The 24,811-nt window shown below is 55.2% G+C and overlaps 12 protein-coding genes across 12 annotated transcripts; 6 read left to right on the forward strand and 6 right to left on the reverse strand.

The window, feature by feature from the left end:
- Positions 1-46: 46 nt before the first annotated feature.
- On the reverse strand, positions 47-946 carry PHYSODRAFT_309021 (hypothetical protein; the record flags this gene model as incomplete). Its single annotated transcript, XM_009517079.1, has 1 exon — positions 47-946. The coding sequence occupies one exon, from the start codon at positions 944-946 to the stop codon at positions 47-49; it is 900 nt and encodes a 299-aa protein (XP_009515374.1).
- A 1,041-nt stretch (positions 947-1,987) lies between these two features.
- Positions 1,988-3,703, forward strand: PHYSODRAFT_470527 (hypothetical protein; the record flags this gene model as incomplete). Its single annotated transcript, XM_009517080.1, has 8 exons — positions 1,988-2,129; positions 2,203-2,335; positions 2,402-2,576; positions 2,651-2,726; positions 2,784-2,965; positions 3,039-3,203; positions 3,291-3,542; positions 3,620-3,703. 8 exons carry the CDS (start codon positions 1,988-1,990, stop codon positions 3,701-3,703), a joined length of 1,209 nt encoding a protein of 402 aa, XP_009515375.1.
- Positions 3,704-4,341: 638 nt separating this feature from the next.
- PHYSODRAFT_293722 (hypothetical protein) lies at positions 4,342-4,893 on the forward strand (the record flags this gene model as incomplete). Its single annotated transcript, XM_009517081.1, has 1 exon — positions 4,342-4,893. One exon carries the CDS (start codon positions 4,342-4,344, stop codon positions 4,891-4,893), a length of 552 nt encoding a protein of 183 aa, XP_009515376.1.
- A 48-nt stretch (positions 4,894-4,941) lies between these two features.
- On the forward strand, positions 4,942-5,494 carry PHYSODRAFT_463946 (hypothetical protein; the record flags this gene model as incomplete). The annotated part of the gene is given in 3 exon segments (XM_009517082.1): positions 4,942-5,089; positions 5,138-5,320; positions 5,340-5,494. Coding segments are annotated over 3 exon segments (486 nt in total), but the record flags the coding sequence as incomplete, so codon positions are not given.
- A 247-nt stretch (positions 5,495-5,741) lies between these two features.
- PHYSODRAFT_309023 (hypothetical protein) lies at positions 5,742-6,483 on the reverse strand (the record flags this gene model as incomplete). Its single annotated transcript, XM_009517083.1, has 5 exons — positions 5,742-5,798; positions 5,864-5,991; positions 6,079-6,214; positions 6,285-6,373; positions 6,453-6,483. The coding sequence occupies 5 exons, from the start codon at positions 6,481-6,483 to the stop codon at positions 5,742-5,744; spliced, it is 441 nt and encodes a 146-aa protein (XP_009515378.1).
- A 468-nt stretch (positions 6,484-6,951) lies between these two features.
- Positions 6,952-7,422, reverse strand: PHYSODRAFT_474509 (hypothetical protein; the record flags this gene model as incomplete). Its single annotated transcript, XM_009517084.1, has 1 exon — positions 6,952-7,422. One exon carries the CDS (start codon positions 7,420-7,422, stop codon positions 6,952-6,954), a length of 471 nt encoding a protein of 156 aa, XP_009515379.1.
- A 721-nt stretch (positions 7,423-8,143) lies between these two features.
- PHYSODRAFT_554380 (hypothetical protein) lies at positions 8,144-9,366 on the reverse strand (the record flags this gene model as incomplete). The annotated part of the gene is made up of 6 exons (XM_009517085.1): positions 8,144-8,370; positions 8,452-8,529; positions 8,628-8,762; positions 8,852-9,010; positions 9,097-9,200; positions 9,282-9,366. 6 exons carry the CDS (start codon positions 9,364-9,366, stop codon positions 8,296-8,298), a joined length of 636 nt encoding a protein of 211 aa, XP_009515380.1. The 3' UTR covers positions 8,144-8,295.
- A 180-nt stretch (positions 9,367-9,546) lies between these two features.
- On the forward strand, positions 9,547-11,388 carry PHYSODRAFT_554382 (hypothetical protein; the record flags this gene model as incomplete). The annotated part of the gene is made up of 9 exons (XM_009517086.1): positions 9,547-9,699; positions 9,767-9,888; positions 9,965-10,021; positions 10,090-10,221; positions 10,294-10,387; positions 10,484-10,538; positions 10,601-10,778; positions 10,851-10,974; positions 11,057-11,388. The coding sequence occupies exons 1-9, from the start codon at positions 9,555-9,557 to the stop codon at positions 11,386-11,388; spliced, it is 1,239 nt and encodes a 412-aa protein (XP_009515381.1). The 5' UTR covers positions 9,547-9,554.
- Positions 11,389-11,424: 36 nt separating this feature from the next.
- PHYSODRAFT_309027 (hypothetical protein) lies at positions 11,425-13,569 on the reverse strand (the record flags this gene model as incomplete). Its single annotated transcript, XM_009517087.1, has 9 exons — positions 11,425-11,532; positions 11,608-11,722; positions 11,798-11,859; positions 11,923-11,974; positions 12,046-12,305; positions 12,382-12,451; positions 12,521-12,672; positions 12,834-12,866; positions 12,952-13,569. The coding sequence occupies 9 exons, from the start codon at positions 13,567-13,569 to the stop codon at positions 11,425-11,427; spliced, it is 1,470 nt and encodes a 489-aa protein (XP_009515382.1).
- A 653-nt stretch (positions 13,570-14,222) lies between these two features.
- On the forward strand, positions 14,223-15,838 carry PHYSODRAFT_353479 (pyruvate dehydrogenase E1 alpha subunit). The gene is made up of 2 exons (XM_009517088.1): positions 14,223-14,377; positions 14,485-15,838. The coding sequence occupies exons 1-2, from the start codon at positions 14,251-14,253 to the stop codon at positions 15,561-15,563; spliced, it is 1,206 nt and encodes a 401-aa protein (XP_009515383.1). The 5' UTR covers positions 14,223-14,250; the 3' UTR covers positions 15,564-15,838.
- Positions 15,839-16,424: 586 nt separating this feature from the next.
- Positions 16,425-18,458, reverse strand: PHYSODRAFT_554387 (hypothetical protein; the record flags this gene model as incomplete). The annotated part of the gene is made up of 1 exon (XM_009517089.1): positions 16,425-18,458. One exon carries the CDS (start codon positions 18,456-18,458, stop codon positions 16,425-16,427), a length of 2,034 nt encoding a protein of 677 aa, XP_009515384.1.
- Positions 18,459-20,345: 1,887 nt separating this feature from the next.
- PHYSODRAFT_471628 (hypothetical protein) lies at positions 20,346-20,796 on the forward strand (the record flags this gene model as incomplete). Its single annotated transcript, XM_009517090.1, has 2 exons — positions 20,346-20,540; positions 20,608-20,796. Coding segments are annotated over 2 exons (384 nt in total), but the record flags the coding sequence as incomplete, so codon positions are not given.
- Between the last annotated feature and the right edge of the window lie 4,015 nt (positions 20,797-24,811).

Genomic DNA, 24,811 nt, shown 5'->3' on the forward strand with positions numbered 1-24,811 from the left:
CGAAACGGGGACTTGGAACACGTCGGCAGGGATGAGGAGATGTTGGTCATTGCATTGGAAAGAAGGCATCATCTGTCAGTCCTTCGAAGATATTAACGTTGCTGTCACCATATAGTGCAGAATCTGGTGGCATATTCATGGATCCTGCTCCGGGTTGCTGTGGTGGATGGTGAGGAAGCTGATTCTGTTGCTGAAAAGGTTGTAGTCCACCAGGTGCAGGCTGAAACTGCTGATTTGGCAGTGCCTGCGGCATCATGTTTTGTGATGAAGACGTTGGGCCAGTCGACATCCCCCCATAACCAAAATTGTTGGGCATCATTGATGCGCCTTGTGCTCCAAAATTGCCACCACTCATAGACGCCATCATCTGCTGCTGTTGTTGCATCGACATACCAGCCATACCAGCCATCGGGAAGCCGCTTGAACCGAAGCTTGGATCGGGGCTAAACCCGAGCGGGGTCATAAATGGATCCACAGGAAAATTGTTACCGCTGCTGCTGTTGCCGGTGTTGGAGCTGCTTGCCGACGTCGGCACCGAAGACATACCATAATTGTTGCCGAACATATTGCCGCCACTCGATGGTGCCATATTCATCGGCATGGGCATTGGCATGAATTGCTGCTGTGGATTCATCATCCCACCGCCCATCATGTAGTTCTGCTGGTTCATAAATGCAGCGGACGCGTTGGGTGCCCCACTGGTAGAGGTCATGTACGCGTTAGGCGTGAAGGTCTGCACCCCTGAGCTCATTGCGTAACCTTGAGTCGACGTGGTAACACCAGACACTGCCATTGAGGTCGTTGACGAAAATCCAGACGAGGTCTGCATCGGGTTTATCTGCCCCGTCGGGAAAAACATGTTCGTACTCGTAGACGCGAATCCTACCGTCGGCATCGGGGGCTCAGGGAAAAGAGTCGGCGGTGCTGCTGAGTTCATGTTTGGCATCGCCATTGACGCCGAAGTCGACACGGTCGACGCAGGTGCAGCAGATCCAGATGCCATCGATGCTGACGCTGCCATCGCCATCGGATTGCTACTACCCATTGTCGAAACCTGTGGCGGCGCGTATCCCTGTTGGGGCATAGATGGTGATGGTTGACGTTGAACCTGTGGCGCAGCAGCTCCTGTGGACGCTGGATCGGGCTGCACCCCTGTCCTCTGAGCCGAAGCGCCTGCAGTCGGCGAGACCCTCTTTCCTCCAGCCTTTTCATCCTCCTGGGCGATCTGTTTGTCCGCCAGCGACGCCAGCACCTCCAGCCTTGCTCCAATCTGCTGCCGGAAGATCAGGCACCTCCTCACCCACTCCTTGTGCTCAGCCGGGTTCATCTTGGCCGCTGCAGCAACGTAACAAATAACAGACATCATAAAGACATTAGTAAGAAGGTACTAGCTAGTACATATAGTACTGCGTGTGTCCGTACGTTGCTGCTTGTGCAGAGCGTTCCAGCCTTTCAGCGCCGCCTCGTTCTTCTCCAGCATGGTCTGGATCTCCCGCTGCGAGATCTTGCGCTCCGTCGTCAGCAGCGCCTGCAGCAGCAATAGTAATAGCAACCATGGAAAATGTGTTGCGTAAGCATGCGGTAGGATAACAGAATTACTGTTGCTAAGAGTGCGAGAATGCGGTGGACTTTACGCACCTGCGCCGCGGCGGCCGCGCGCTGCTGCAGCGGGTTGGCGTGCTCCCTACTGGACACAAGAGACGTATAGAGCGCGTGAGAGGCTGTGGGGGGCCGTAGGGACCACAGACGGAGTCACGTACGGCGCCGAGGACGACGCCATGCCCGGTGGAGGAGGAGGGCGGATTGAGGCGAGGCGTCAAGTGGAATTAGGCGCAGAATTAAGGCCCGAAGTAAGGTTTGAAATCGAGCCAATCACAGGATTTTACGTATGAAGTGACCAATGAGAGATAAAGCCTACCCCTTTATGACAAGCTGAAGCTGAGGTACGTGTACTGAGCTCACTTTTGGCGACGTGGCGATACAGAGCATGGCGAACCTCCGCCCCACGTGCGTGTCTGCGCCCGGCAAGGTGCTGCTTGTGGGCGGCTACCTGGTCCTGGACGAGCAGTACTCGGGGCTTGTTTTGTCGAGCACGGCGAGGTTTTACTCCCAAGTGGGGGTTGAGGTACGTGTGTCAATCACTGCAACAATGGAGTTAGTAAACGCTAATATTTATCGTTAAAATGCAGATTTTGGGTGAAGAAGACTCGATTTTTGCTTCCCACTGCGAATGGCGTCGTCTCTTTCCGTTGAAGGTGGAGAGTGCGCAGTTCGACCAGTTGATCGACGGCTGGATCGAGAAAAATGGCGATGGACGACTCCGATTCCAGCTCAGGTGACGAGGAGTTACGTACGGATTAGTGAAGGGTCAAACAGAATGACCTTATTTGCGTGATGGCAGGGAGGGTTCGCACCGGAACTCCTACATTGAGGAGACAGTCTTGTGTGCTGTGAATGGCATTGCTGGATTGGACGAGTTCAAGAGCAACGACACGTTCCAGCAACTAGCGGAGGAGAAGAAGGGTGCTCACGTCACGCTCCGCGGTGATAACGACTTTTACTCCCAAGTGAAAAGAGTATGATCACCTTTACGTTGGAGGGATGGATGGGGTATGGGCTGTTAAGGCGCTGACATTGGTTTTGGGTGTAGTTGCAGGACGCAAAGCTGCCGCTTCGTCGCTCGAACTTGAAGGCATTGAACGCATTCCTCCCACCAACTATGGAACGTAGGTTTCACAGGGACAATGCTTGAGAGACGTTTTGTACTGATACTTGCCTTTCAGAGCGCGGCGACAAGATGGTGGCGTTGAAGACTGGCATGGGTAGCTCTGCCGCCCTGGTGACGTCCCTAGTTGCGGCACTTGTGGCCTTCTTCGTGCCAACCGCGAACTTTGATACCCAGCAAAAAGACCTGGAACTGGTGCACAATTTGGCTCAGCTGAGCCACTGCTACGTGCAACGCAAGGTAAGGCTAACCAATTTGTCCTTCCTAGAAGCAACAACAGCTGAATAACTAGTTGTTGTATTGTATTCTACAGATCGGCAGTGGATTTGATGTATCGGCCGCATGCTTTGGCTCCCAGCGCTATACCCGTTTCCCTGCAACAACTTTGGATGCATTTACATCCGAAGATGCCATGAAATCGGGCGAAATTGTTCGTTGCATTACTGACAGTGCGCTGTGGAACACTTCTAACCGTGTGGTATGGCTGCTCTGCTTGTCCTGGCTTTCATTTCAACGTTACTGTAGTAACTACTATGCTTACTAAATGTGTTGTCCTTGCTTGCAGAAATCCGTTCGACTACCTTCAACCTTCCACATGATCTTGGGAGACGTTTCGTCCGGTTCGGCGACGGTGTCGATGGTTCGGCAAGTGTTGAAGTGGAGACAGGAACAGCCTGAACACGCAAAGAAGGTGATGGATGAAATCCACCACCACAACACGGAGGTTGAGCAAGGGTTCGCGGAAATCTGCGAGCTGGAAGACAGCCTCAGTACGCCAATCGATTGGGCAACGATGGCGGCTCAAAGCCGTGAACAGGTATATCGATGCAGCATTCTTTAGTACTGCTACGCTGTACTTACTCCGTGCGTGTGATCTGCAATGAGTGTGTACAGTGGGGCACTACGGATGCTAGAATCGGGGCTATACTCATGAGAATCAGCGAAGCATTCTCCCATTTCCGAAAGCTCATGCGGTAGGCTCAATATTACACTGCATAACGGTGACATAAGCTGACCTCTTTCGACGTTGCAGTGAAATGGGAAATGCTGCAGGAGTTCCGATCGAGCCACCCGAGCAGACGGCTATCCTCGATGCAACGATCGCTCTTCCGGGTGTTTTGGTTGCTGGTGTGCCTGGAGGTACTGCTACTCTTGGTGTGTTAAGCTGGCTTGGTGAATGTTGAACTGACCAGCGATGTGTTTCTTATGATCTTCAGCGGGTGGATACGACGCAATTTGTGTGGTGGTGCTTCACGAGAGTGCTCTACGCGCAGTCGAAGACCTGTGGATGCAATGGCCTTCCACCCACCCGGACTCCATGTAAGACTCTTCAATGACTTTTATTCTGAAGGCGCAGTTCTGACCTATAACTTGTGCTTCGTGGTGAATCAAACTATTATGATAGTATTTGCCCGCTTTTGTGCGATGTCGACCGTGGATTGACAGGGTCATCCGCTGCACGATCTGGACTTCAGCTACACCCCGTCGAGTAGAGCTGCAATCCATTGGCATTTGCCGTTAGTGTGTTCTACTGATTGTCGCTAAGCCCGAAATATGGCGGTCCATACACCAGATCTTAGAGCAGACGTCAGGGGTCACCCCTTCACACATCCAACATGCAGAGTTTATCAAAGCGGAAGGTTCGTGACGAGGATGATGCTGAGGATGACAGGAAGCTAAAGGCAGGTAGCGATGGCGGAAGTACCGATGAAAAAGGGTGGTTCGGTGCTGACCTGCACGGTGCGGGTCAGCAGCTTGCAGACTTTTCAATTCCTCGGCTTCGGTTCGCTACAGAGTCATGGGCTGGACTGAAGACTACCAATGAAGACCGCAACGTTTTCTCCACCGAGTTCTTCCCTGGTCCAGTGTTTGGTGTATTTGACGGCCATGGCGGAACATTTGCAGCAGATTTTCTATCTCGACAGCTTCTGAAGACTGTAGCCTCAGCGATACGACAAAATACTGGCGAGAAAGCGCTAGCTGATCTTCGCGCCTGCCGCAAACTATCGAGCCAAGAAAACGTTCGCCGAGATGCTATCGTCGAGCAGAAAAATCTGCTACGTCAGCAGCTTACTGAAGTGGAAACTCTGAGATTGGGAGCCACAGATCCCGAACTGGAAATGCTGTTTGATCAACTTACGAGTGCCATTTCTCAGATGGAGAGTTAGATGGAGCAGATTGATACCGAAGAAGCAGCACGTCATGAGAAGAGGTGGAAGTGGTGCCAAGAACAGCACGGCCATTTCGTGGGGGCATTCAAAGATGCTTTTACGAGAGTTGATGCGCACATATTGCAGAAAAATCCGTCACCAGACGGCTCAACCGCTCTGCTGGTTTGGTTTCTAGCCGACTCGACTAGCCGCAGTGTTCGCGATGTAGACGCTAGAGGCAGCAGCGAGCTAACGGATGAAGGAATGTTCTACACAGTGAACCTAGGAGACTGTCGCGCCGTTCTGTGTCGAGGTGGGCACGCTGTGCCGCTCACAAGTGACCACAAACCCAGTCGTCCGGACGAAAAGAAGCGCATTGAAAAGGCTGGAGGTTTTGTGGGAGAAAAGCTGGCATATCCCGCGTATACTCTGCTGTGGGCGCTGGGTTGACCATACAACAGGAGGCATCCACGTTCGGGCATTTGGTGACCGATCTTTAAAGACACCGACAGCGCTGGTTTCATGTGACCCGGAGGTCACGAGATTTCAAGTACAGGAAGACGATTTGTTTCTGGTGATGGCATGCGATGGCGTCTGGGACGTCTTGAGCAACCAGGACGTCGTGGATATCGCGTTACCACACTTCCAGGATGCCGAAGCCGCTGCAAACGCGATCGTTAAAGCTGCCTACACGAAACGTAGCGTAGATAATCTGACCGCTACTGTCGTCCAATTCGGCTGGAAGGCTGACGCCCTGGTGCAAGACGCCCTCAAGAGCAGCAAAATACCAGTAGACAAATCAAGCGCCTCGAACGACGAATCTAACGCCGCAGAGGAAGAGATCGACATGTTCAGCAACGAGTAGCTTACTTTGGTTGATACCCTTGCTCATACGAAGCGATGAGCTTCCGCTTTTGTAGATCCTGTGAAACAAGAGAGCAGACGTTGGTAAAACAAAGCAGACCCGGGGCATACAGTGCAAAGTTACCTCAGCTATGGTTGTCATCGTGGTCACATCGTACACCCGAAAGCGTACCAGCGGCAAGGGTTCGACATCTCGCCGCCGTTGTTTGCGCTGGTCAAGCACAAACCGCTGGTCCACGAAAACCTCGGCTTCTTCTCGGCAAGACGCGTGCCAAATTGAACCACACACATGTGAGGATTCATCACGCCTCCAGCACCAAGTCCGTGCAGTCAACGTACCCACGTGTGGGATGGCGAACCCTCCGTTCACCACCATCGCGTGCAGCTTGATCGTGGAATGCGGTGGCGGCTCAATGCGTAGCACTCTGTACTTTGTATCCAGACGTTGGTGCAGGAAGCCTACGACATTCTCAAACTGTGGGCGCGTCAGATACAGCGGGAGTGTGCTGACAATTCACTTGAAGGAGCCGCGGCGTTCGACTCACATCTCGCTCGACATTAGCTCCGCGTCGTCCGCGCTCGCTTTCCAGCCGTGACAGGCGATAGGTGGCGAACAGAATGGCCACGAGGATCACTGCACACGCAAAACATCGCCACGAGGTAGGTATACTACTACAGCTTCACCTCATCAACGTATAAGTCGAAGTTTGTACCTAGCGCGTGCTTCCTGAACGCGTCCAGCATGAAGGCAATGCCACGCGAAGGGGTCGGTTCGGTGGATCCCGTGCTCAGCTCGCACGGTTTCGGGCCGGAGAGACGATTGCTCCTCTTGCGACTCCTGTCTCACTTGCCAACACGCCGCGCGAGACCGCGCTCCGCGGGAATGCGTAAGGCGAAGAAGCGAGTCTTGCAGAGACCGGACCGAAGGGCGGATCTTCCCGAGCAGAATCAGTGCGCGGCCTTCGCGTAATGACCTCCACGCGTGGACGGTCAAGCGCTTCGAAGCAACCAGGGCAAGGCGGGAGGAACGGCCTGGGGCTCTGCACGTGGACGCAGGTCTTGTAAGATACTTTTCGATGTTTTCGCGTCTATGCATGCTCCATTGACGATGCCGGCCAAACCGAGAGAGTAGATAAGGTGGTGTACATTGGTGCCGTTAAATGGGGGTAGTAGCTACAGGGAGGCTAAGAATCTGTCCTCTTCCATCGAGGCCTATGCCTGGGCGTCGGCGCTGTTCTTGACGGGCGCCGGGCCGACGAGCGCGCACGTCTTGAGCGCGTGTCGGTCCATGATCATCTGCGCGACGTTCGCGGGTTCTGTCGGGGGCGAGTCGGTCTGCGGGGACTGCTGCGCGTGCTGCACCTGCATGGCCCAGTCGGCCGAGTCGAACCGCTGCAGGCGCAGACACCGCAGCTGCTCGCGGTGCTCGGCCGAGCCGGGCTCGGGCTCCCGCTCGAGGTCGGTGCCGTCCGACGACGGCGCGCACTTGCCGCACGTGCAGCCGGCGCACGGGCCCGCGGCGCGGCGCGCCATCTCGTAGTCGGCCGAGTCGAAGCGCTGGCGGTTGTCGCGGTGCCGCTGGATGATGGTGGAGGCCACGGCGTGCGGGCAGTCGCCCGCGGGCTGGTGCTGGTGCTGGGTCGAGGGCGGAGCGACCTTCTCGGTCGAGCTGGAGTTGGCCATTGTGCTGCCTGCTGCTGCTGGTGGGCGGAGGAGGCGGGGGAGGAGGAGGAGTGCGGGTGGCTGGGGCAAAGGATAAATGGCGCGGAAGCCCGGCGCCCAGACGCGCGCAACGCTACTGTAGCCGCGAGAGGTCGCACGGGATGCGTCTGCGTGCACACAGCCAGTGACGCTGTCGGAAGAAGGGGATCAGGCGCGGCAACGTGGAGGCCGATTTTTCTCACTGTGCCGGCCTCGAGGAGGACACCTCGGAGCTGATACCTAGCGACGACTCAGCTCGGTGCGGCTCGAGGCTTCCTCGGCGCCTCCTCTTCCGCCGTTCACCCCCCAGTCAAGTCACAGCTCGGCGACCTGAACTCTTGCACTGCACTGCGATCTGGGCATGCGACTTGTGCACACTCGCGCCGAGTATGGCGGCGAGGCATGGTTCAGAGGCGAAACCGTGAAGTTTGGAGGCGTCTCGCTTCGATCTTCAACGATTGGCGGAGAGGACCCTGAGGACGTGTAGACACCCGAGGCGGTTTCAGCGCGCTCTTCGGCGAAGGCGGCGGGAACGGGCCGAGCAGCATTGCTGATACCCCAGATGCATGCTGCACTGCAACGAGAATGACGGCCATGCACGTCAAGCCATGGCGCGCACGCTGTGGTTTGCACAGGCCATTCCAGCGAAGTCGGCGCCAGCGTCAAAACTGTCAAATGGGCAAGTGAACCAAAGGTGTCGTCAATCAGATCAAACGTTGTCCATGCGGACGCATCGTCATTGTTTCGGGCCGTCTCTTCTGTTGGCACGCAGCGTCGCTGCTGCATTAAGTCGGCCGCCTTACCGCGGGCACCCACGGTAGCGCCGACCGCCGCCACAGATGCACGCATGCAGTCTCAGAGCTTGTCGACGTACGAGCCGTCCTCGGTCGACACCTTGACCTTGTTGCCGATCTCGATGAACAGCGGCACCTTGTAGAACAGAACAAACGTGAACGTGTCAGTCCCGCATGCACTTTACTCCCAATTCCATGAACGAACAGCGGTCGGTACCTTGACGACGGCGCCGTTCTCCAGCGTAGCATCCTTGACGCTCAGCGCATTCTCCGCCACGCCTTTCGGGGTGGTTTTCTGCGAGCAGGACGGAGGTTGAAACGACAATGGTTCAACATTCGGGAAGACGTTCAAACCTCGACCAGAGGAAAGATCCACACTGCAACTTCACTCACCGTCACCTCGAGCGTCACGTGCTCGGGCATGTTGGCCCACAGCACGTCTCCCTCGATGATCTGGAGCGACAGCGTCATGCCCTCCTGCAGGAACTCCAGCTGCCGGCCCGAGAACAGGTCACGCTCGATCTCCATCTACCAACAGTAGTAACAGCAGCAGCAGCAGCAAGAAGCCTGTTAGATCAACGTCGGCACCCTGCACAGTCAACAGAAGCAAGCAGCACCTGCTCGAACGTCGAGTTGTGCATGATGACGAGGTGGTCCCCATTGTAGTACAGGAACTGGAACGGCTCATCGGGGCCCAGCGGCGCCTTGTTCACGGTCTCTGCAGCGCGGAAGCGGCGGTTCATCTTGGCACCAGTCTTGATCTCCTTCAGCTCCGCCTGTCAATGAATGATCCGCACCGGTGAGCTCGTATCTCGCGCGGTTCTGCTCCAAATTTCGTGCAACAAGCTGCGATTTAACGCACCTGGACGTAAGCTCCTCCCTTGCCGGGCTTCACGTGCTGGTTCTTGCCCACGCGGTAGATTTTGCCGTCGATCTCGAGCGCCATGCCCGTGCGCACCTGGTTGCCTGTAGCGCAGCGATTCCAACGATTTAGACGACGAAAATTACACGGTCGAAGGGCGCGTGGAGTGGCGAACAAAGCAGTACCATTGATGGAGGCGAAGCGCACTCCGTAGCCGCGGGCGGGAGCCGTCGCCCGCGCGATCTGCGTGATAGCTCGCCGCAACATCATTACGTCCCCAAAGTATCGATTTGGCGGTCTCACGTTTTGAAGCTCATTCATTGGTAGAAATGTATCTGCAACACGTCAAGGATAGGGTGAAATTCGAAACGATATTATCCAAATCAGCGCGGAAACTATCCGCCGGATTTTTTCTACTTCAATACACTTGACTATTGAAGAAATATCCCTCGCCGAGCATGTTCCTCTGGCGGGGTCGGCGCCCCGAGGACGCGATCCAGAAGGCCATCGAGGCGGCCGTGGCGGCGGACAAAGCAGGGAAATACGAGGAAGCGATCGATCTCTATGCTTCGGGCATCGAGAAGATGATGGCGCAGCTGGGGCGTACGTTGAAGCGCGAAATATCCGCCACCTGAACCTCCCGCTAAGGCCGTTTATCTGTCATGTGCAGAGCTGCCGGACGACGAGGCCAAGACGAAGCTGCGCCAGAAGATCAACGAGTACATGGTGCGAGCCGAGTATCTCAAGGACTGGACGGCGGAGCAGGCGCGGAAGCAGCAGGCACAAACTCAGGTTGGAAACGATGATGCAGCGGCAATGAGAACCCAAGCAGGGACGCTCACTGAGCTGCCTTTTTACCCCCGTGTAGGACGCGTCTACATCGAGTGTGCAGGACGGCAATGCACGCACTGCAAGTGGACGGCAGGTTGGAGGGCTGGTGGTGTGGAAAATAAGGTGTTTAGTGATAACATTTGACATCTGTGCTGTTGATAGCACCACAAGGCGGGGTACTCGAAGCAGAATGCTGAACATGCGCACACAATTCTGGACGAGGTATTGGACCACTCGCCTGGAGTGCATTGGGGTGATATTGCGGGGCTGCAGGTGGCGAAGCAGATCTTGCAGGTTTGGACAGCAGCTTGTTTCTTGTTGTTGGAGATCATTGAATGACGGCATATATGTGGGGGATTGCTGTAGGAGGCTGTCATTTTGCCTACGTTGCGACCGGATTTGTTCACAGGATTGCGAGCCCCACCACGCGGCGTATTGCTTTTTGGGCCACCGGGAACAGGTACTTACTTACGTGCATGCAAACTTTCGCCATTGAGTTTGAGAATCTGTCGGTGGGTGTTGACTGATAGTGCTTTGTGTGGTGTTATTGCATCAGGGAAAACGTTGCTGGCGAAAGCTGTCGCTACGGAGGCGAAAGCAACATTCTTCAAGTAAGTTAATGGTGACATGCACAGCCCTAGTGTTGGGCCTTACTGAAGGATGTTTGGTGCAGCATTTCTGCGTCGTCGTTGACGTCGAAGTGGGTGGGTGAAGGCGAGAAGCTGGTTCGCGCACTGTTTGAGATGGCCCGGGAGCTCCAGCCGTCTGTGGTTTTCATGGATGAGATCGACGCCTTATTGTCGACAAGATCAGCGTCCGAAAACGAAGCAAGCCGAAGAATCAAGAACCAGGTTAGTAGCGTTACTGAAAGTAGATCGGGTTGTCCATCGCAGCAACCTGACTGCTAATACTTGCTGGTGCAGTTTTTCACTGAGCTCGATGGAGCAGCTTCATCGCAGGAGGATCGGATCCTCGTCATGGGAGCTACGAACCTCCCTCAGGAGCTCGACGAGGCCATCGTGCGTCGTCTGGAGAAGCGAATTTATGGTACGTGGTTCCTCTAACCGCCACCTTGAAGACAAGCGCATCTAACCTATTTCCTGACGCACGCTGTCACTGTCGTTGGCAGTGCCCCTTCCAGATGCTCCTTCTCGCGAAGGACTCATCCGGCACTTGCTCGGCAGCCAGAAGTTCTCGTTATCGTCCAAAGATATTAAGCACATCGTCAAGGCAACAGAAGGCTACTCTGGCAGCGATCTCAAGGCGGTGTGCAAGGATGCCGCTTTGGGTCCTATTCGCGAACTCGGAGCTAAAGTGGCGAACGTGAAAGCTGAAGATGTGCGAGGAATCAATGCATCCGACTTTCAGGTGGCGCTTATGCGGGTTCGGCCGAGCGTGTCCACGACAACAATAGAGGCCTTGGTCTCGTGGAATGAACAATATGGGGTGTCTGCAGTATGACGAGCGCAGGCTTCGTTGCTATATTTCCGGGGTTGCTTAGGCCTTCCGCTCGTAAATCATCAAGTAGGACTCGGACACACCGATAAGCTGAGGCATCGTTTCCTGGACGTGGAGATCTTGGATCTCGTACCATTGCTCAGTTGCCTGCGGCAGATGAACAACATACAATACATCAGCTTAACCATGTGTCAAGTATGTGCATGTTCATCAGCCACGTACTCTATTTTGAACATGGACGCGATAGCTGCCTTCCGTCAGCGGGTTCGTTTGGAGCGCCGCCTCCTGGCCTGTTGTCACCGGGCTGTCATGGCAGATATTGGCAATCAAGTTGTACCTGCGACACAAAAACAGATTGCACAGCCACGTTAAGCCCTCACTCACCCCCACGACGCTAGCTAGCGATACGTACTTGGTGGATGGCAGGGTGACACGCAAAATCTTCTCGACAAGGTCGGCCTTTTCCACGCAATCCTATACCAAGCAATAATTCAGCTATCTTCTGCACGTACGCCCAACAGCAAACAACAAGCGCACCTCCGTGGACTGCTTGTGGTTGCGAAGGATATCTCGGAGCTCAGAGATTGACCTGTGAACAGCATCGATGTTCCGAATTTAATCAGTGAATACCAAGATAAGATATGGTTTCGCCACACGTACTTGTTGCGGAGCTCTTCCTCCGACGGAAGGCTCTGATCCAGCTTCAAGTAATCACGCAGCTCCAGATTCTTCACCGGAAAGGTTACAATCGTTGGATTCTTTTCAATGAAGAAGTTGTTCCGCGTGAAGCGCTTCACGTGGAAGATCAGATACGCTGGCAGCGAGTCGATGCGGTACGTCTTCTTCAGACGATGAGAGCCTTGAAGCACGTGCGTTACGTGCGAGCCGTTGTACTTTTCAAGCACTGTAAAAAGCGGAATCTATCCCCATTCACCCAATGACCTTGTTAGTTCGTCACTCCTTCATTTATGCACAAGGGCGTTGCTTTAATCTCACCTGAGGAATGATATTTCCACCTTGAGAGTCCTTGAACAGCGGCGTCGACGGCAAGTCAAGCGCCATCATCCTACAAACGTAGCAACAATGTTCAGCGGAAGCCAGATACGGACAACAGCTTAAGCGCGTAGCAACTTACAAAAACGGCGATACCGTGGTGGAAACAGCGGATTCGCGCTCCGCTGGGTCTGCCGACGCGGCTTTCGTTTCATCATCCGTCGTGACCTCCACAAAACCTTGGAAGCACTTGTGGATGATACTGCTACCAGGTTTATGCGATCCACCCAGGCCCTGACAATGCATTGAATCAGACAACCCCGTCAAAACTTTGTTTCTTTAGCCGCCAACTAAGTCAGCCTGCACCTCACCCTGTGCAGCTCGTTCAACAGCCACGCCAACAGCTCCACACTCTCGTTCTGTGTCCCCACGTGGAACCTCTTCTTGCTGCTCACCGAGATCTCCTGCACCAGCTCGTGCGGACTGATCTGCACCCACCCGAGCAAAGCAACGCACATCAGCACACGCAAACAGCACAACAAATAACCTTTCTCTCAATTCCACGCGACGCACCGTGTTCTTGAAGTTGTGCGGGCTCCACATCTTGCGCAGCAGCTCTCCGAAGCGCAACACGAGCTTGGACTTGATCTTCTTCGTCGTCGCCGCGTTGGCCAGGAAGAAGTCGCGCAGCGGCGGCACGTGGGCCAGCGCCTGCACCACCACGTTGATGTAGTCCGTGTGCTTGAGGTTGTTGAGACCGATGAAGCCCGGCAGGTACGACACGCCGAAGGCGTCCTGCGCCAGGATGCGGTTCTGGTCCAGCCGCGCGATCTGCTCGGGCTCGAAGGCCGGGCGCAGCGCGTCCTGCACGGGCTTGAGCGTGTTGTCCACGACCTCGTAGTTGTCCGGCAGGCAGTAGATGCGGTCCGTCTGCAGGTTGATGAACACGTGGTGGCTGCTCTGCACCGAGTGCGTGAAGGCGTGCGTGTTGCGGCCGCGGCCCTTGAAGTACTTGCCGCACACGAGGCACGCGTAGACGTTCTGGTCCGAGAGGCTGATGGAGCACACCTTCTCGAAGTCGAAGTCCAGCAGCTGGTGGTTGATCGTGTCCAGGTACGGACACTTGCGGCGCTTGGCGCCGGCGTCCGCGGCGGCGTCCGCGTCGGCCTTGCGCTTCTTGGTGGCGGACATCGCGGATTGGGCTTAATTGGGACTTTTTGGTCGGGCGCGGTGTGTCCCGGAATGAAAGTCCCCGATGCTGTGGCGAACTGCTCTTATACTGTAAGAAGCATGGGATTGGTTGATATTTTATAGTTAGTAGCTGCGATTGGACGAAAAGATGATGGATAATGTGCTCCGGCGGTGCGCCGCAAAGCGAGCTGCGGGGAGGGATGACCCGTCGGCGGTGGCGTCTATGCCTATCGCATACTCGCGCCAAGTCAACTCGCTCTTCCCATCGCGTCGGCAAAGTCGCAAAGGCACTTTGGACTTCGGGGGGGATCGCCGACTGACTGCCAAGCGCCAGCGGCTCAATTGCCCTAAGACATTTTTGCTGTATTTTAACTGGTATCTGTGTATTGAAATGCAAAATGCAGTCAGGACGAGTCCCCTGCCACAACTTTAGATTTCGTCCATTATTGCGGCATTATCCATCATCTCTTCCAATCAGCGCCGGCTAGACATGCATCGCAGGCTTTGTATGCACCCGGCAAAATGCCGGATGATTTGACCCGCGGCTCGAATCGGATGGGTGACGTCAAGGAGGGGGATTTCGCACTTAGCCGGGTCGTGCACGGTTTTGCGGCCTCGGGCTGCTTGGAGCCACGCAGTCCCGAAATCACCAAGCAGCCCGCAGCCCGCAGCCCGATCGAGATGATGATGCTCCGCCGCTCTTCCGCGCTGGCCCGCGCCGCCACGCCCGCCTCGCGCGCCTTCAACGCCGCCGCCAACGCCTCTGGCGAGGTCAAGTTCGAGTTCGCCTCGCCCTTCGAGCTGCACCGTGCGTTATTCATTGCATTCAGCAGCAGCCTTTCAGATATACCACCTGAAGGATCGTGCCACGCGACTTGTGAGCTAATGACCGCTATCTATTGCTGCGTGCTGCAGGTCTCGAGGAGGGCCCGGCCGAGTTCGCCGTGACCAACCGCGAGGAGATGCTGAGCTACTACGAGCTCATGTACACGATGCGCCGCATGGAGATCACCAACGACAACGAGTACAAGGCCCGCAACATCCGCGGTTTCTGCCACCTGTACGACGGCCAGGAGGCCGTGGCCACGGGCGTGGAGGCCGCTCTGGACCGCACCGACTCGTGGATCACCTCGTACCGTAACCACTGCATCATGCTGGCCCGTGGCGCCTCGGTCAAGGACGTCCTGGCCGAGCTGTTCGGCATGTCGGCCGGCGCCACCGGCGGCAAGGGTGGCTCCATGCACTTCTACAACAAGAAGGCCAACTTCTACGGCGGCCAGGGTATCGTCGGTGCCCAGGTGCCCGTGGGCGCCGGTCTGGCCTTCGCCAGCAAGTACAACCACAAGGGCGACGGCCTCATGCCCTGCGCCATCACCATGTTCGGTGACGGTGCCTCCAACCAGGGCCAGGTGTACGAGGCCGCCAACATGGCCGCCCTGTGGAAGCTGCCCGCCATCTTCTGCATTGAGAACAACCACTACGGCATGGGCACGTCCACCGCGCGCTCGTCGTTCAACACCGACTACTACACCATGGGCAACAAGATCCCCGGTATCAAGTGCGACGGCAACGACGTGCTCGCCGTGCGCGAGTGCACCAAGTTCCTGAAGAAGTGGTGCGGTGAGGACAACGGCCCCATCTTCGTGGAGATGAACACGTACCGTTACCACGGCCACTCCATGTCGGACCCTGGTGTGACGTACCGTAACCGTGACGAGATCTCGCAGATGCGTGCCTCGCGCGACCCCATTGAGCTGGTGAAGAAGCGCATGATCGAGGCCGAGCTCGCTACGGCTGACGAGATCAAGGAGCTGGAGAAGAAGGTGCGCGCCCAGGTCGTCAAGGCCACCAAGGAGGCCAAGGCCTCGGGCAAGCCCGAGGAGGCTTCGGCTTTCGTGGACGTGTACGCCGACGACAAGGGCAAGAACGAGTACCCGCCGTTCATCCGTTTCCCCGACTACGCCAAGAGCCTGTACAACGGCAAGCGCCAGTAAGCACTTTGTAGTGCATCTGGAGGACGGGCACGAAGCGGCGAGAGGATTATCACCCCTCTTCAGGACAAAAGCGCCTCGACAAGCGGTAGAAGCTGCGCTGCGTCGCCTTGTGATTGCCCTCCCTATTTCGGCTCGCTGCGAGTATGGTGTTGAGTGCGCTGCGCAGTGCATTAGAACCCGGCTGGCATCGCAGCTTAGCTCTAGGACAGTCTCGTATGCTTAGCGACCCCATTTACCGGCAGAATATGTAAACGCGACCGTATTTGCCATAACATACACACGTACACACCCGCGTCTGTAGTCGTTCCGCTGCATGCAGTGGGGTTTGAATTAGCCGGGCTGTTCCCAGTGTTGGTGAGCGCTGCATAGGGCTGCCCAGCCCCGTCAACTTGATGCCAACAAGCTGTTGGTGATTACACAGTACATGGCATCGATGGCGAACTATACTCCGCGTTGCAGTGCAACTTGCACCCGTCGAATCTCGGCCCGAGAGAGCGGCAAACCTATTTGTCATTTAGTGTTTCGCTTTGGCGTCCGAAGCACTACTGATAGTACGATTCAAGTCGACGGTGTCAATGAAAAAGCTGCCCAATTCCCATGTTGAAGCTGACAACTTACTACGTTTCCATCATACAAGTTCACTTGGCCGTGGCTCCTTCTCTCGTCTCCACTACGCGCGTGTACATGCTTCTCATCCACATACTGACTCACATTCTGCACTACTTGTGGCCGGGCATATTTTTCTACACTACTACTTCACTACTCACTACTAGTTCACGGTCGGCCGCTTGGTGCGTCGTGTTGCTGCTGTCTCATCGCCGTCGTCATACTTCTTCCAACATTTTGGAGCGGACGGCATCTTTAGCTGGAGTACAGCACCGTTCCAGCACCCGGGGTCGCTTCAAAGTCGCTGCCGTGGCGACGGTGACGCGGTCGACGACGCACAATTGGCCCGTTGTTGCTGCTGCTGTTTTTGATCGGGGTGTTGCCACCGTTGCGCAGCATCGGAGCCATGAACTCGTGCTCCTGCTGCAGCGCCACGACGCGATAGTGCGAGAGCTTTCGCGCTTGCTGCGCCAAAGTGTTCGCGTAGTTGGCGGCCACGATGATGTTCTTGGCGCGTGCCATGGCCTCATCGAACTCGAACCTTTCGTTGCCGTCGTCCGCCTGGGGCTCTTGGTTGCTTTCGTAGTTGATCTGGATGCGCGAACGCCCAGTACGAGGATTCACTCCATTCTGCGGCGAGGTGCGTGCGTGCACCGGCGACGGCCGCGTGATCGAGTACGTCGGCGAAGTGGACGACGACGAAGTGGACTCGTCGTCGGTGTTGTCGTTTTCGTCCGAGCCTTCGTTGTCTTCAGGCTGACGGCCCGCGTTGCCCATGCGCATTTGGTGCAGGCGGAAGGCCTCGATCGAGATGGCCAGATCCGCTGGGCTGCCTCGGCGCTTGGCCGCGAAGAGCGCCTTGTTGCGCATCACGAGGCCGTCGCTGAAGGAGCGACAGGGGAAGCTGGCCTTGGGGACACCGATGCTGGAGCCAGCAACGCCGGAGCCGTTGCTCTCCTCAGCACCTGACGAGAACGTCTTGTACTCGATGAGGCGCGAGCGCACGGGATCGAGGAGATTGTCGTACGACCGACGCTTTGGAGGCTCCTCCTTGACTTGGCCGCTGGCAACCGAAAAGCTCTGTGCACGGCCCAGCATCGGAGTGGTCTCGTTCGTGTAGGCGAAGAACTGATTCGAGCCCGTAGAGCTGAAAGACGGCGTGGATGGGGGCTCCATGCCACTGGCAGTGTTGCGTGAGGACCGACGCGCTTCAATCACGCACGCAGTGCAGACTCGAAGCTGGCGCTCGCCGATATCGGGCACATGAGCGCTGCGCACAGAGCTGCACGAGCTGCAGCACACTTCGCCACACTTGAGGCAGTTGTAGCGGCGGCGGCGCACGCAGAACTTCTTGGAGCACATGCGGCAGTGATCCTGCTCGCTCATGGGCACCACTTGCAGAGGCAGAACGATCTCCTCGCGGCCCACGCGGAAGTTCTCGGTGTACTTGAGGATGCCGTTGATGCACTTCTCCACGTGCGACTGAATGGCCGAGTTGGCGACCCACGCGGGGAGGTCGCCGTTCTTGTCGAAGTTGCACGTGTAGGTCATGCGTAGCTCGCCCGACCGCTTGGTCGAGTGATACATGAAGCCCATGAGCGGCACGAGGTCGCGCACGTACTTGGGGGACTCGGCGTACTTGGAGAAACCCGCGGGCGTGTCCACCGACTCCATGATACGGAAGGCGGTCATCTGTCCCTGAGCGTCCTCGATCATGTCAACGTACTCGAGCATGAGCAGGTCGCGGTCCTTGGCGAACGGGCCGGAGCTCTTGAAGGCGGCCCACTTGAGCGCGACGTAGCGGTGCGGGTTGGCCGGCGTGGGCTCTACAATGTTCTGCACCACTGCGCCGTCCAGGAAGTCGGACGACAGCATGGCCATCATCCGCTTGAAGGACGCTGTGGTCGGCGTGATGAGCGACGCCGCGACGTCCTCGATGTCACAGGCGAACTTGCACACGGCGTGCACGTTGCACGGCACGTTGGTTCCTGCGTTGGTGGCGTCGGCTCGGAAGAGCGAGATGCCGTGTTTCTCGTGGACGAGCGCCCACGGGATGCCGCCAAGCAGGTCGGTGGCCTCCAGGAGGCTCTCGGTCATGCGCTTGGCGACTGTCGTGAGGCGCTCGCGGTCCTTGACGCACATCTCCGCGACGTCCTCGGTCGGTTCGGTGTCACTGTCGTCGGTGCCGTCGGATCCTGACCCGTTCGACGAGCCGAAGCTGGAGAGCGCGCGCGGCGTGAGCGGGGTCCCGGCCAGCGGCGACCCGGTGCTGGGGCTGTACTCTGCCATGCTGTGTGGTGTTTATTTAATGAATCGCGTTATCGTGTACGGGGGAGGCGACGCAGCGCATGCAGTTCTTTCTACTCCTGAGGCGACGTGCGCGCGAGGGCTCGAAGGCGAAACTGAGCGATTTTCGGCAGGAGGTTGCTGCGCGTCGCACGTAACAGCTCCTGGTCAGACGCACGTGCTTTCGGGCCAGCGCCTCGATTTAGGGCAAACGGCCCGTTCTCTTCTATTTCTTGCTGACGTACCCCCAAAGAGGCCGGAGCAGGCGAGAGGATCAAGCGCGTTGATATCCACGGACGGAGCGGTACGAGCGCTCATTCGAGGCCGAGGCAGCCCATGACGACGGTGGCCGGGAGCTGGTTTCGAACACGGCGCTGCTGGACGCAGGTCAACTCGAGCGCGAGCACCAGCACCGCAGTCTGTAAACGGCTCCGCCCTCTGACTACACGCTCCGCACCGTTTCGCGATTGGCTGACAACTTCAACTTGCGGCCCACACATCGAAGATCGCCCACTGGCTCCGTCACCGATATAAATAATACCCCTTGTTACTCGTTGATATCGGATTTACATTTCTGTGATAAAAACCTGTGATTTAGGATCTCTCGCTAGAACAGATAAATGTACTCATGTCGAACTCGCAGTGCGGCTATATAGGAACTTTTGGGGCGACTCACACAGCGGAAGCTTTAGGGCGACTCACGCCTTGGTGGCGGCCAAAACGCCCGAAACGCGTTCTGCGACGACGAGTGCGGGCCTATGCAGCGCCATAGTCGAGCTGGCAGCAGCGCCACCCAGTCGGTACCTGACGAAAATCGCGGCGATGCGTCAGGTGCCAGCTCGAGCGCTAGCAGCGTGGTGGTCCACCGGTGGAGTACGTAGCAAAAAAAGCGAGCACGAGCGAGCACCTTCGTCATGTGCTCACGGAGACGGCGCTGCTTTTGCTGGCAGTTCGGTCGCCGTTGTTGGAGTATCGCACGCTCTGCACGCGTTGCAGCTGCAAGAGGGTTGTTGCCGACCCCCATCCAGTTTTGCAGACGGGAACGACCAAAAGCCAAGGTGTTGGTAGGAAGTTGCTCCGAATCGAGGTCATGAATGCGAGGGCCAGGTGCTCCGTAGTTGGAACGATGGCTAAGGTTGCAATGCGAATGTTGGACGGAACACAATTGACAACTTGCGCCCAGCTAGAGGCTTTGTCCCCCCCCCTCGCCTTTTCTGCGAGAAGAGGAGTTGCTCGAAGGCTCGACCCACCGCGGAGTATGGTGCAAGACCACAACGCCACCGACAGTCGAAGCTTTCGCACGAGCCCCCAGCCTACAGCCGATCACCAACAGGTTAGGCGGCATGCTCTTCAAAACCACCAAGAGGACGATATGCCCACTAGGTCGAGGTCGAGGATAAATGCATTCCCTATTTCCATACTTTTCACTATTCTTACATGGACCGTCGAGAGCCGACCAGGCGAAGATATCCCCCGACCTTTGACACGCTTCAGACGCCACTCGATAAAATCTGAACTACGCTGCTGTCGATGCTGCGCGACCAGTGCGGCCCAAAGCCGCGGCGCGGAATGCTTCTGCGGCTGCTGTGGTGTCTACTCTGTTTCTGCGCGCTCGCGATTGAGCTTGCAGACGGCAGCACACCAGCCTTATCGCGGGCAGGCTGCGTCTGCCAGTCCACCGTGTTGCCATCGACGGGTTCGGTTGTTACTTGCTACCAGGCGGACTCCAGCTCCCCCTTTGGGTGTGCAGTGGACCCTTCCGACCCCTGCGCGGACGGCGTCCTGGACCGAACGTGGGATCTGTGCAATGGTGCGTTTTTGCTTGATTAGCGCTCTTATCCTCTCACTTGTGATCGGTTCTAATGTGCCAATGTGTATGCGGATCAATACGTACTAGTCGTCAACTTGTACCTCGTGACAGATCGAGCCTCATCTACAATTTCCAGTGGCTCGCTCAATGTCACGTTGCATGGCAAAGAGCAAGTGACGTTGAAGCAAGCTCAAGTGTCGGATGATATTCTTCAGCGCAAGATCTCCAGAGTCACATTGGCGTTGGATAACGATACTGCAATCGAATCCATTAAGGTAAGATTTGGATTTCTTTTCTTTTGCTTGTGGTGTGGCAGTTCAGTAATGCTCATACGATACGCAGGTCGAAGCTGCGGCGAGCACGTCGCTCCGGATCTTTGAAGTACAAGCCACGCTAAACGATCTACCCACCACGATATTTTCTCCTCCATCACCTGGAACGATTTCTTTCGTCAGCAGTGGGGAGACAGCGAGTAATGGGGTCGTGTCGCTACTGTTTGTGCCGGTGACGGAGTACTTTGACAGTCAGTGATGAAATTTTGTCGAGAGTATGAGCTCTGTTCCTAACGCCATCATGTTGTGTATGTGCGTATGTTTGCTAGGTGACGTCCTCAGCCAGTGCTACTTTGATTTGGTGGGGCGTTGCGGATATCACGCTGATCTACAGGAGAGCTCGGACCTGCTCTTTCTGGCAGAAGACGGCAATGAGCCGATTGTGGCGGCCAAGTCAGCTGCATCACAATCTTTATCTGAAGAGGAGAAGCCTCAAGCACCAGCTTCCCGCTCCATTTCCTTTCTGCCGAAGGTGAACGATCGTCGGCGGACAACTAGGTCTCGGTCAGTCCGCGCACAAGAAGAGCGCGAATTACCAAGCGGAATAATGGAGGTTGCTATGGCAAATGAGCCTATCGATATTCGATTAACTGACGTACTGGGAGAAATAAGGCTGACACGATCCGAAAATGCGCGATTGGACTTAGTATCAGTGGAAGCAATATGGCACGCCTCGAGCGCGGTTAAGAAGGCAAGCATTCGCGGTCTTTCATCAAAGACAACTGTGATGGATGGAAAAATTGTGACTCGTTGGCGCTTAGTGCGTCAAAGCTCCGTCGTGAAGGTCTACCCGAACGTTGAGTTCTCCAACGAGACCAGCTTTGTGCTTGTGATTCAAGTTCGAGCAGCAAGAAAAGTGGTCCAGTACTCCAAAGAATATTTCGTGGAAGTGGATCCTCAGTTGGATTTTCAACCGATGGATCAGCCAGAACGATTTCTAGTTGAAAGCAGCGCAGAAGAAGATGCGGCGACGATACTCCGGCGATTGAACACAGGTGATTCGACCAGCCAGGATGCTGTCACGTTGGAGTTGCTGCCTGTGGTCGTTGATCTAGAAGAAGGCACCCCGCTCCGTCTTTCGATGTCAGAGCTTTTTTCAAGTGACACGGCTACAAGCTCTGCAACCTGCAAAACAACCTTTATGGTTTTCCACGTGGACAACGTCATTAGCTCCGTGAAAGCTCCGTCATTAGGCCTCCAGGATGTATCCGGCATCCACGATCCGACAATTGTTCATTCCTGCTCCGAAATTCTCTTGGTGTGGCTCCAGCCAAATGCCTCGAGTATTCAGGCCCAGTTACGGGTAGAGCTGACAAGCTCAAAGAATGCAGTGCTTCGACTCGCCACTATACCTCTCAAATGGACCGTGATCCCCAGTATCAATCTGCCAGTCGCGAGCCGTCTACTTGCTGGAGCCCACAACACACTGGCTGGTGATATTAAGGAGCTGACACTGAATTACTCAGACGTCCCCGCTGCTGTCCGCGTGGACATCACGGTAGACAATTGCACCTTCTTGACTATCGAAACGACTGGGGATGCGAAATCGACGAGCGACGAGTGTACATTCCTCTTGAAAGCCTCTAATGAAAGCAGCATCGAAGATGTGCCGAGTGGAATAACGATTCGCCGGCAGCAAACGGAAGCCTTTCGAGTTCCGATTGAAGTGACGGCGTCCATGTTTGAACAAGGTGATGGCGGGACGAGTTGGGTACTCAGCTATTCCAACGTGGCTTCGTATACTATCCACTTTTGCGAGCTGTACAGTTCTTCCAATGTTGGAGCTCAAATCTTGCGTAAGGGAGAGACTAGAAAGTTTCTTTTTACTGAGTTTGCACTCTCAGCTCTTGGCACAAGTCTATCCGCATCTCAGTTTACGGCGAATGTCTATTTCGTTGGAGATCCTGACTTCTTCACAAACGTGGGTAATTTCCAGGTTGGTGGCGAAATGGTTCACTCGGAAGCGTACAATTTGTCCGCATCCTTCGTCACGTTAAGATCTGAAAGTGCAGACTCATTCACGGTCACGCCGTTGCAGTATGGAACCTTTCTGGTCGATATGATATTGGAGTGGAAAGACGACGCCAACTCCGATTCAGGCTGCTTCTTCGTACAAAATATGGCGATGTCAGTTCTCCCGTCGTTCTCTCAGCCACTTTTTGCCACTCCGTATTCGTTTAGCCGGAGAGTACTTCAAGGCAGCTCTGCACAAGTCACAATCCCGCTCATCGAAGCGACAAGTCCTGAGCTGGAGTATTTGACTCTCGCTCTAAAAGTGAACACGACGGACGATGCTATCGCAATTAAACGCGGTGACACCCAGTACAACGCCTCTTCTAGCGACCCAAACTCCTACTTCCTGGTTGAACGGGATGCAGAGCTGGATTCTGCGAGGCATATTGTCATATCTGCTACGCCTAGCGATACCTTTGCTGGGATTTTGCGTTTTGATTTTGGAGTCTCGGCGGTTGGACTTGTTAATAACGAGATTCCCTTTGAAGGTCTAGATGTCGAACTATCGACACTCCGTGATGTTGAGGTTGAATGGATCCCGAAAGCCACCATAGACCTACCAACCCCTTCAGGCGAAGCCGTCTATCGAAGTCTGCCAACGCAATTACAAGGCAACTCTAGGTTGTCGTTCAAGTACCAGATGGGCTCAGGTAAGAGTATAATAATGATGCACACACTTCTTGGATTGGACCAAACTCCACTAACAGAAGTTTGTGTGATATTTGCTAGACTTTTCGAGTATTTCCACTGACGTGGTTTTGAACTCGAGCGAAACCAGATCGGTGTGGTCGAGTGATTCAGCTGTGATTGTCCAAGGCCAATGGAACTATGTCGAAGCGCTGATAGACCTATCGCATCCATCAACCGCTGAAATTGTTTTCCGTGGTATTGCATCGGTTGAAGACACACTGCGGCTGAAAGAGATTGTTGTTCGCGACTTCGTCCACGAAACGATTGTAGGAGAAATCGACTTTGTTCGCGCTACTGGAGGCATGATTTACATTGAAGTCAACACAGCGAAATCGATCCCGGAGCCAGTGCAACTTCGTGCCTACGTGAGTCGCTTGAACACCAGTAACACCCCAGCGCTCAGCTTTACGGGTAAGGATTTCGTTGTGCCTATTCTGACACGATATCAAGATCCCTAACACTTTTATTGTAATCCTATAGGTAACGATCTCCAGTATGTTGGATGTGAGGCTACTACTAATATGTATCCGTGTGCTGATGACTCCGGAATATCCTTTAAGAGTCCAACCCAATGCAGAACGTTGTGTTCGTCAGTAGAGACCCAGCTGAAGTTCACCCCCGAGTCTGTAGTGCGAAGTGCACAAATGGTGTCTTTCGCTGTCACCGATTCCTTTACGGTCGAGTTTTGGGTGTTTCTCGAGAGTTTTAGCACAAGCTCCAGTGATGAGCAACTTTTGTTGCTTTTTGGTACTCAGGAAGGGAGTCTGAGTATCACTCTGAGCAACTCTATAACGATCTCGCGCTGTGAAAATCATCTTCGGATCCCTCACGGAATTCCTCTGCACAAGTGGACTCATGTTGCGATTGTATTTGGTCCAGACGACGATATCACACTGTTACTGAATGGAGACCCAGTCGCGGATGGTATTCTGAGTAAGGTGAATTGCAATGTGCCGACCTTTGCCTATCTCCAAGTTGGACGAGGTACATGGACCATCAACACATACACAAATGCTGTCATTTCTAATGCCTTTGTGTTTGCGTGGACAGACACTATGGGTATTCTCCCGGACACCTCCGTTCTACTAGGCGCCATGGATGAGGTACCATTCGTACATGCTTTATTTTGCATTCATCCTTTTGCAAAAAGGCTGACTTATTCCTTTTTTCAAATTAGATTCGTATTTGGAAGCTTGCGCGTGACCCAGCAGATATACTTGCTACGTTCCGAACGAATGTCGTAGATGATACCGACTTGATCCTACTTCTACCGTTTAACTCGGCAGAGAACACAAACTGGTTTCCTTCGGTGGCGGATGGAAGTATACGCAGCGTTGATTTTATGGTGCAGGGAGTGAATGTTACCAGGACTCGCCCGATCCAAGCGTTTGGTGTCGCTGGAAACGGAAGCTGCTACTACAAGTTGGCTGCGTCTGCTGACAAGTTATCGCCTACTACCTGTGACAAAACGTGCGGGGATAGAAGTTTGAGAACATGTGGATCCAACGCCA

The sequence above is a fragment of the Phytophthora sojae genome (assembly GCF_000149755.1).
Source record: "Phytophthora sojae unplaced genomic scaffold PHYSOscaffold_1, whole genome shotgun sequence".
NCBI lineage: Eukaryota > Oomycota > Peronosporomycetes > Peronosporales > Peronosporaceae > Phytophthora > Phytophthora sojae.

Excerpts from the sequence above, each read along its gene's own strand:
- PHYSODRAFT_353479 (XM_009517088.1), top strand. The coding sequence starts at position 14,251 with ATGATGATGCTCCGCCGCTCTTCCGCGCTGGCCCGCGCCGCCACGCCC. Across the intron at positions 14,378-14,484 it reads CTCGCCCTTCGAGCTGCACC|GTCTCGAGGAGGGCCCGGCC; the intron begins GTGCGTTATTCA and ends TGCGTGCTGCAG.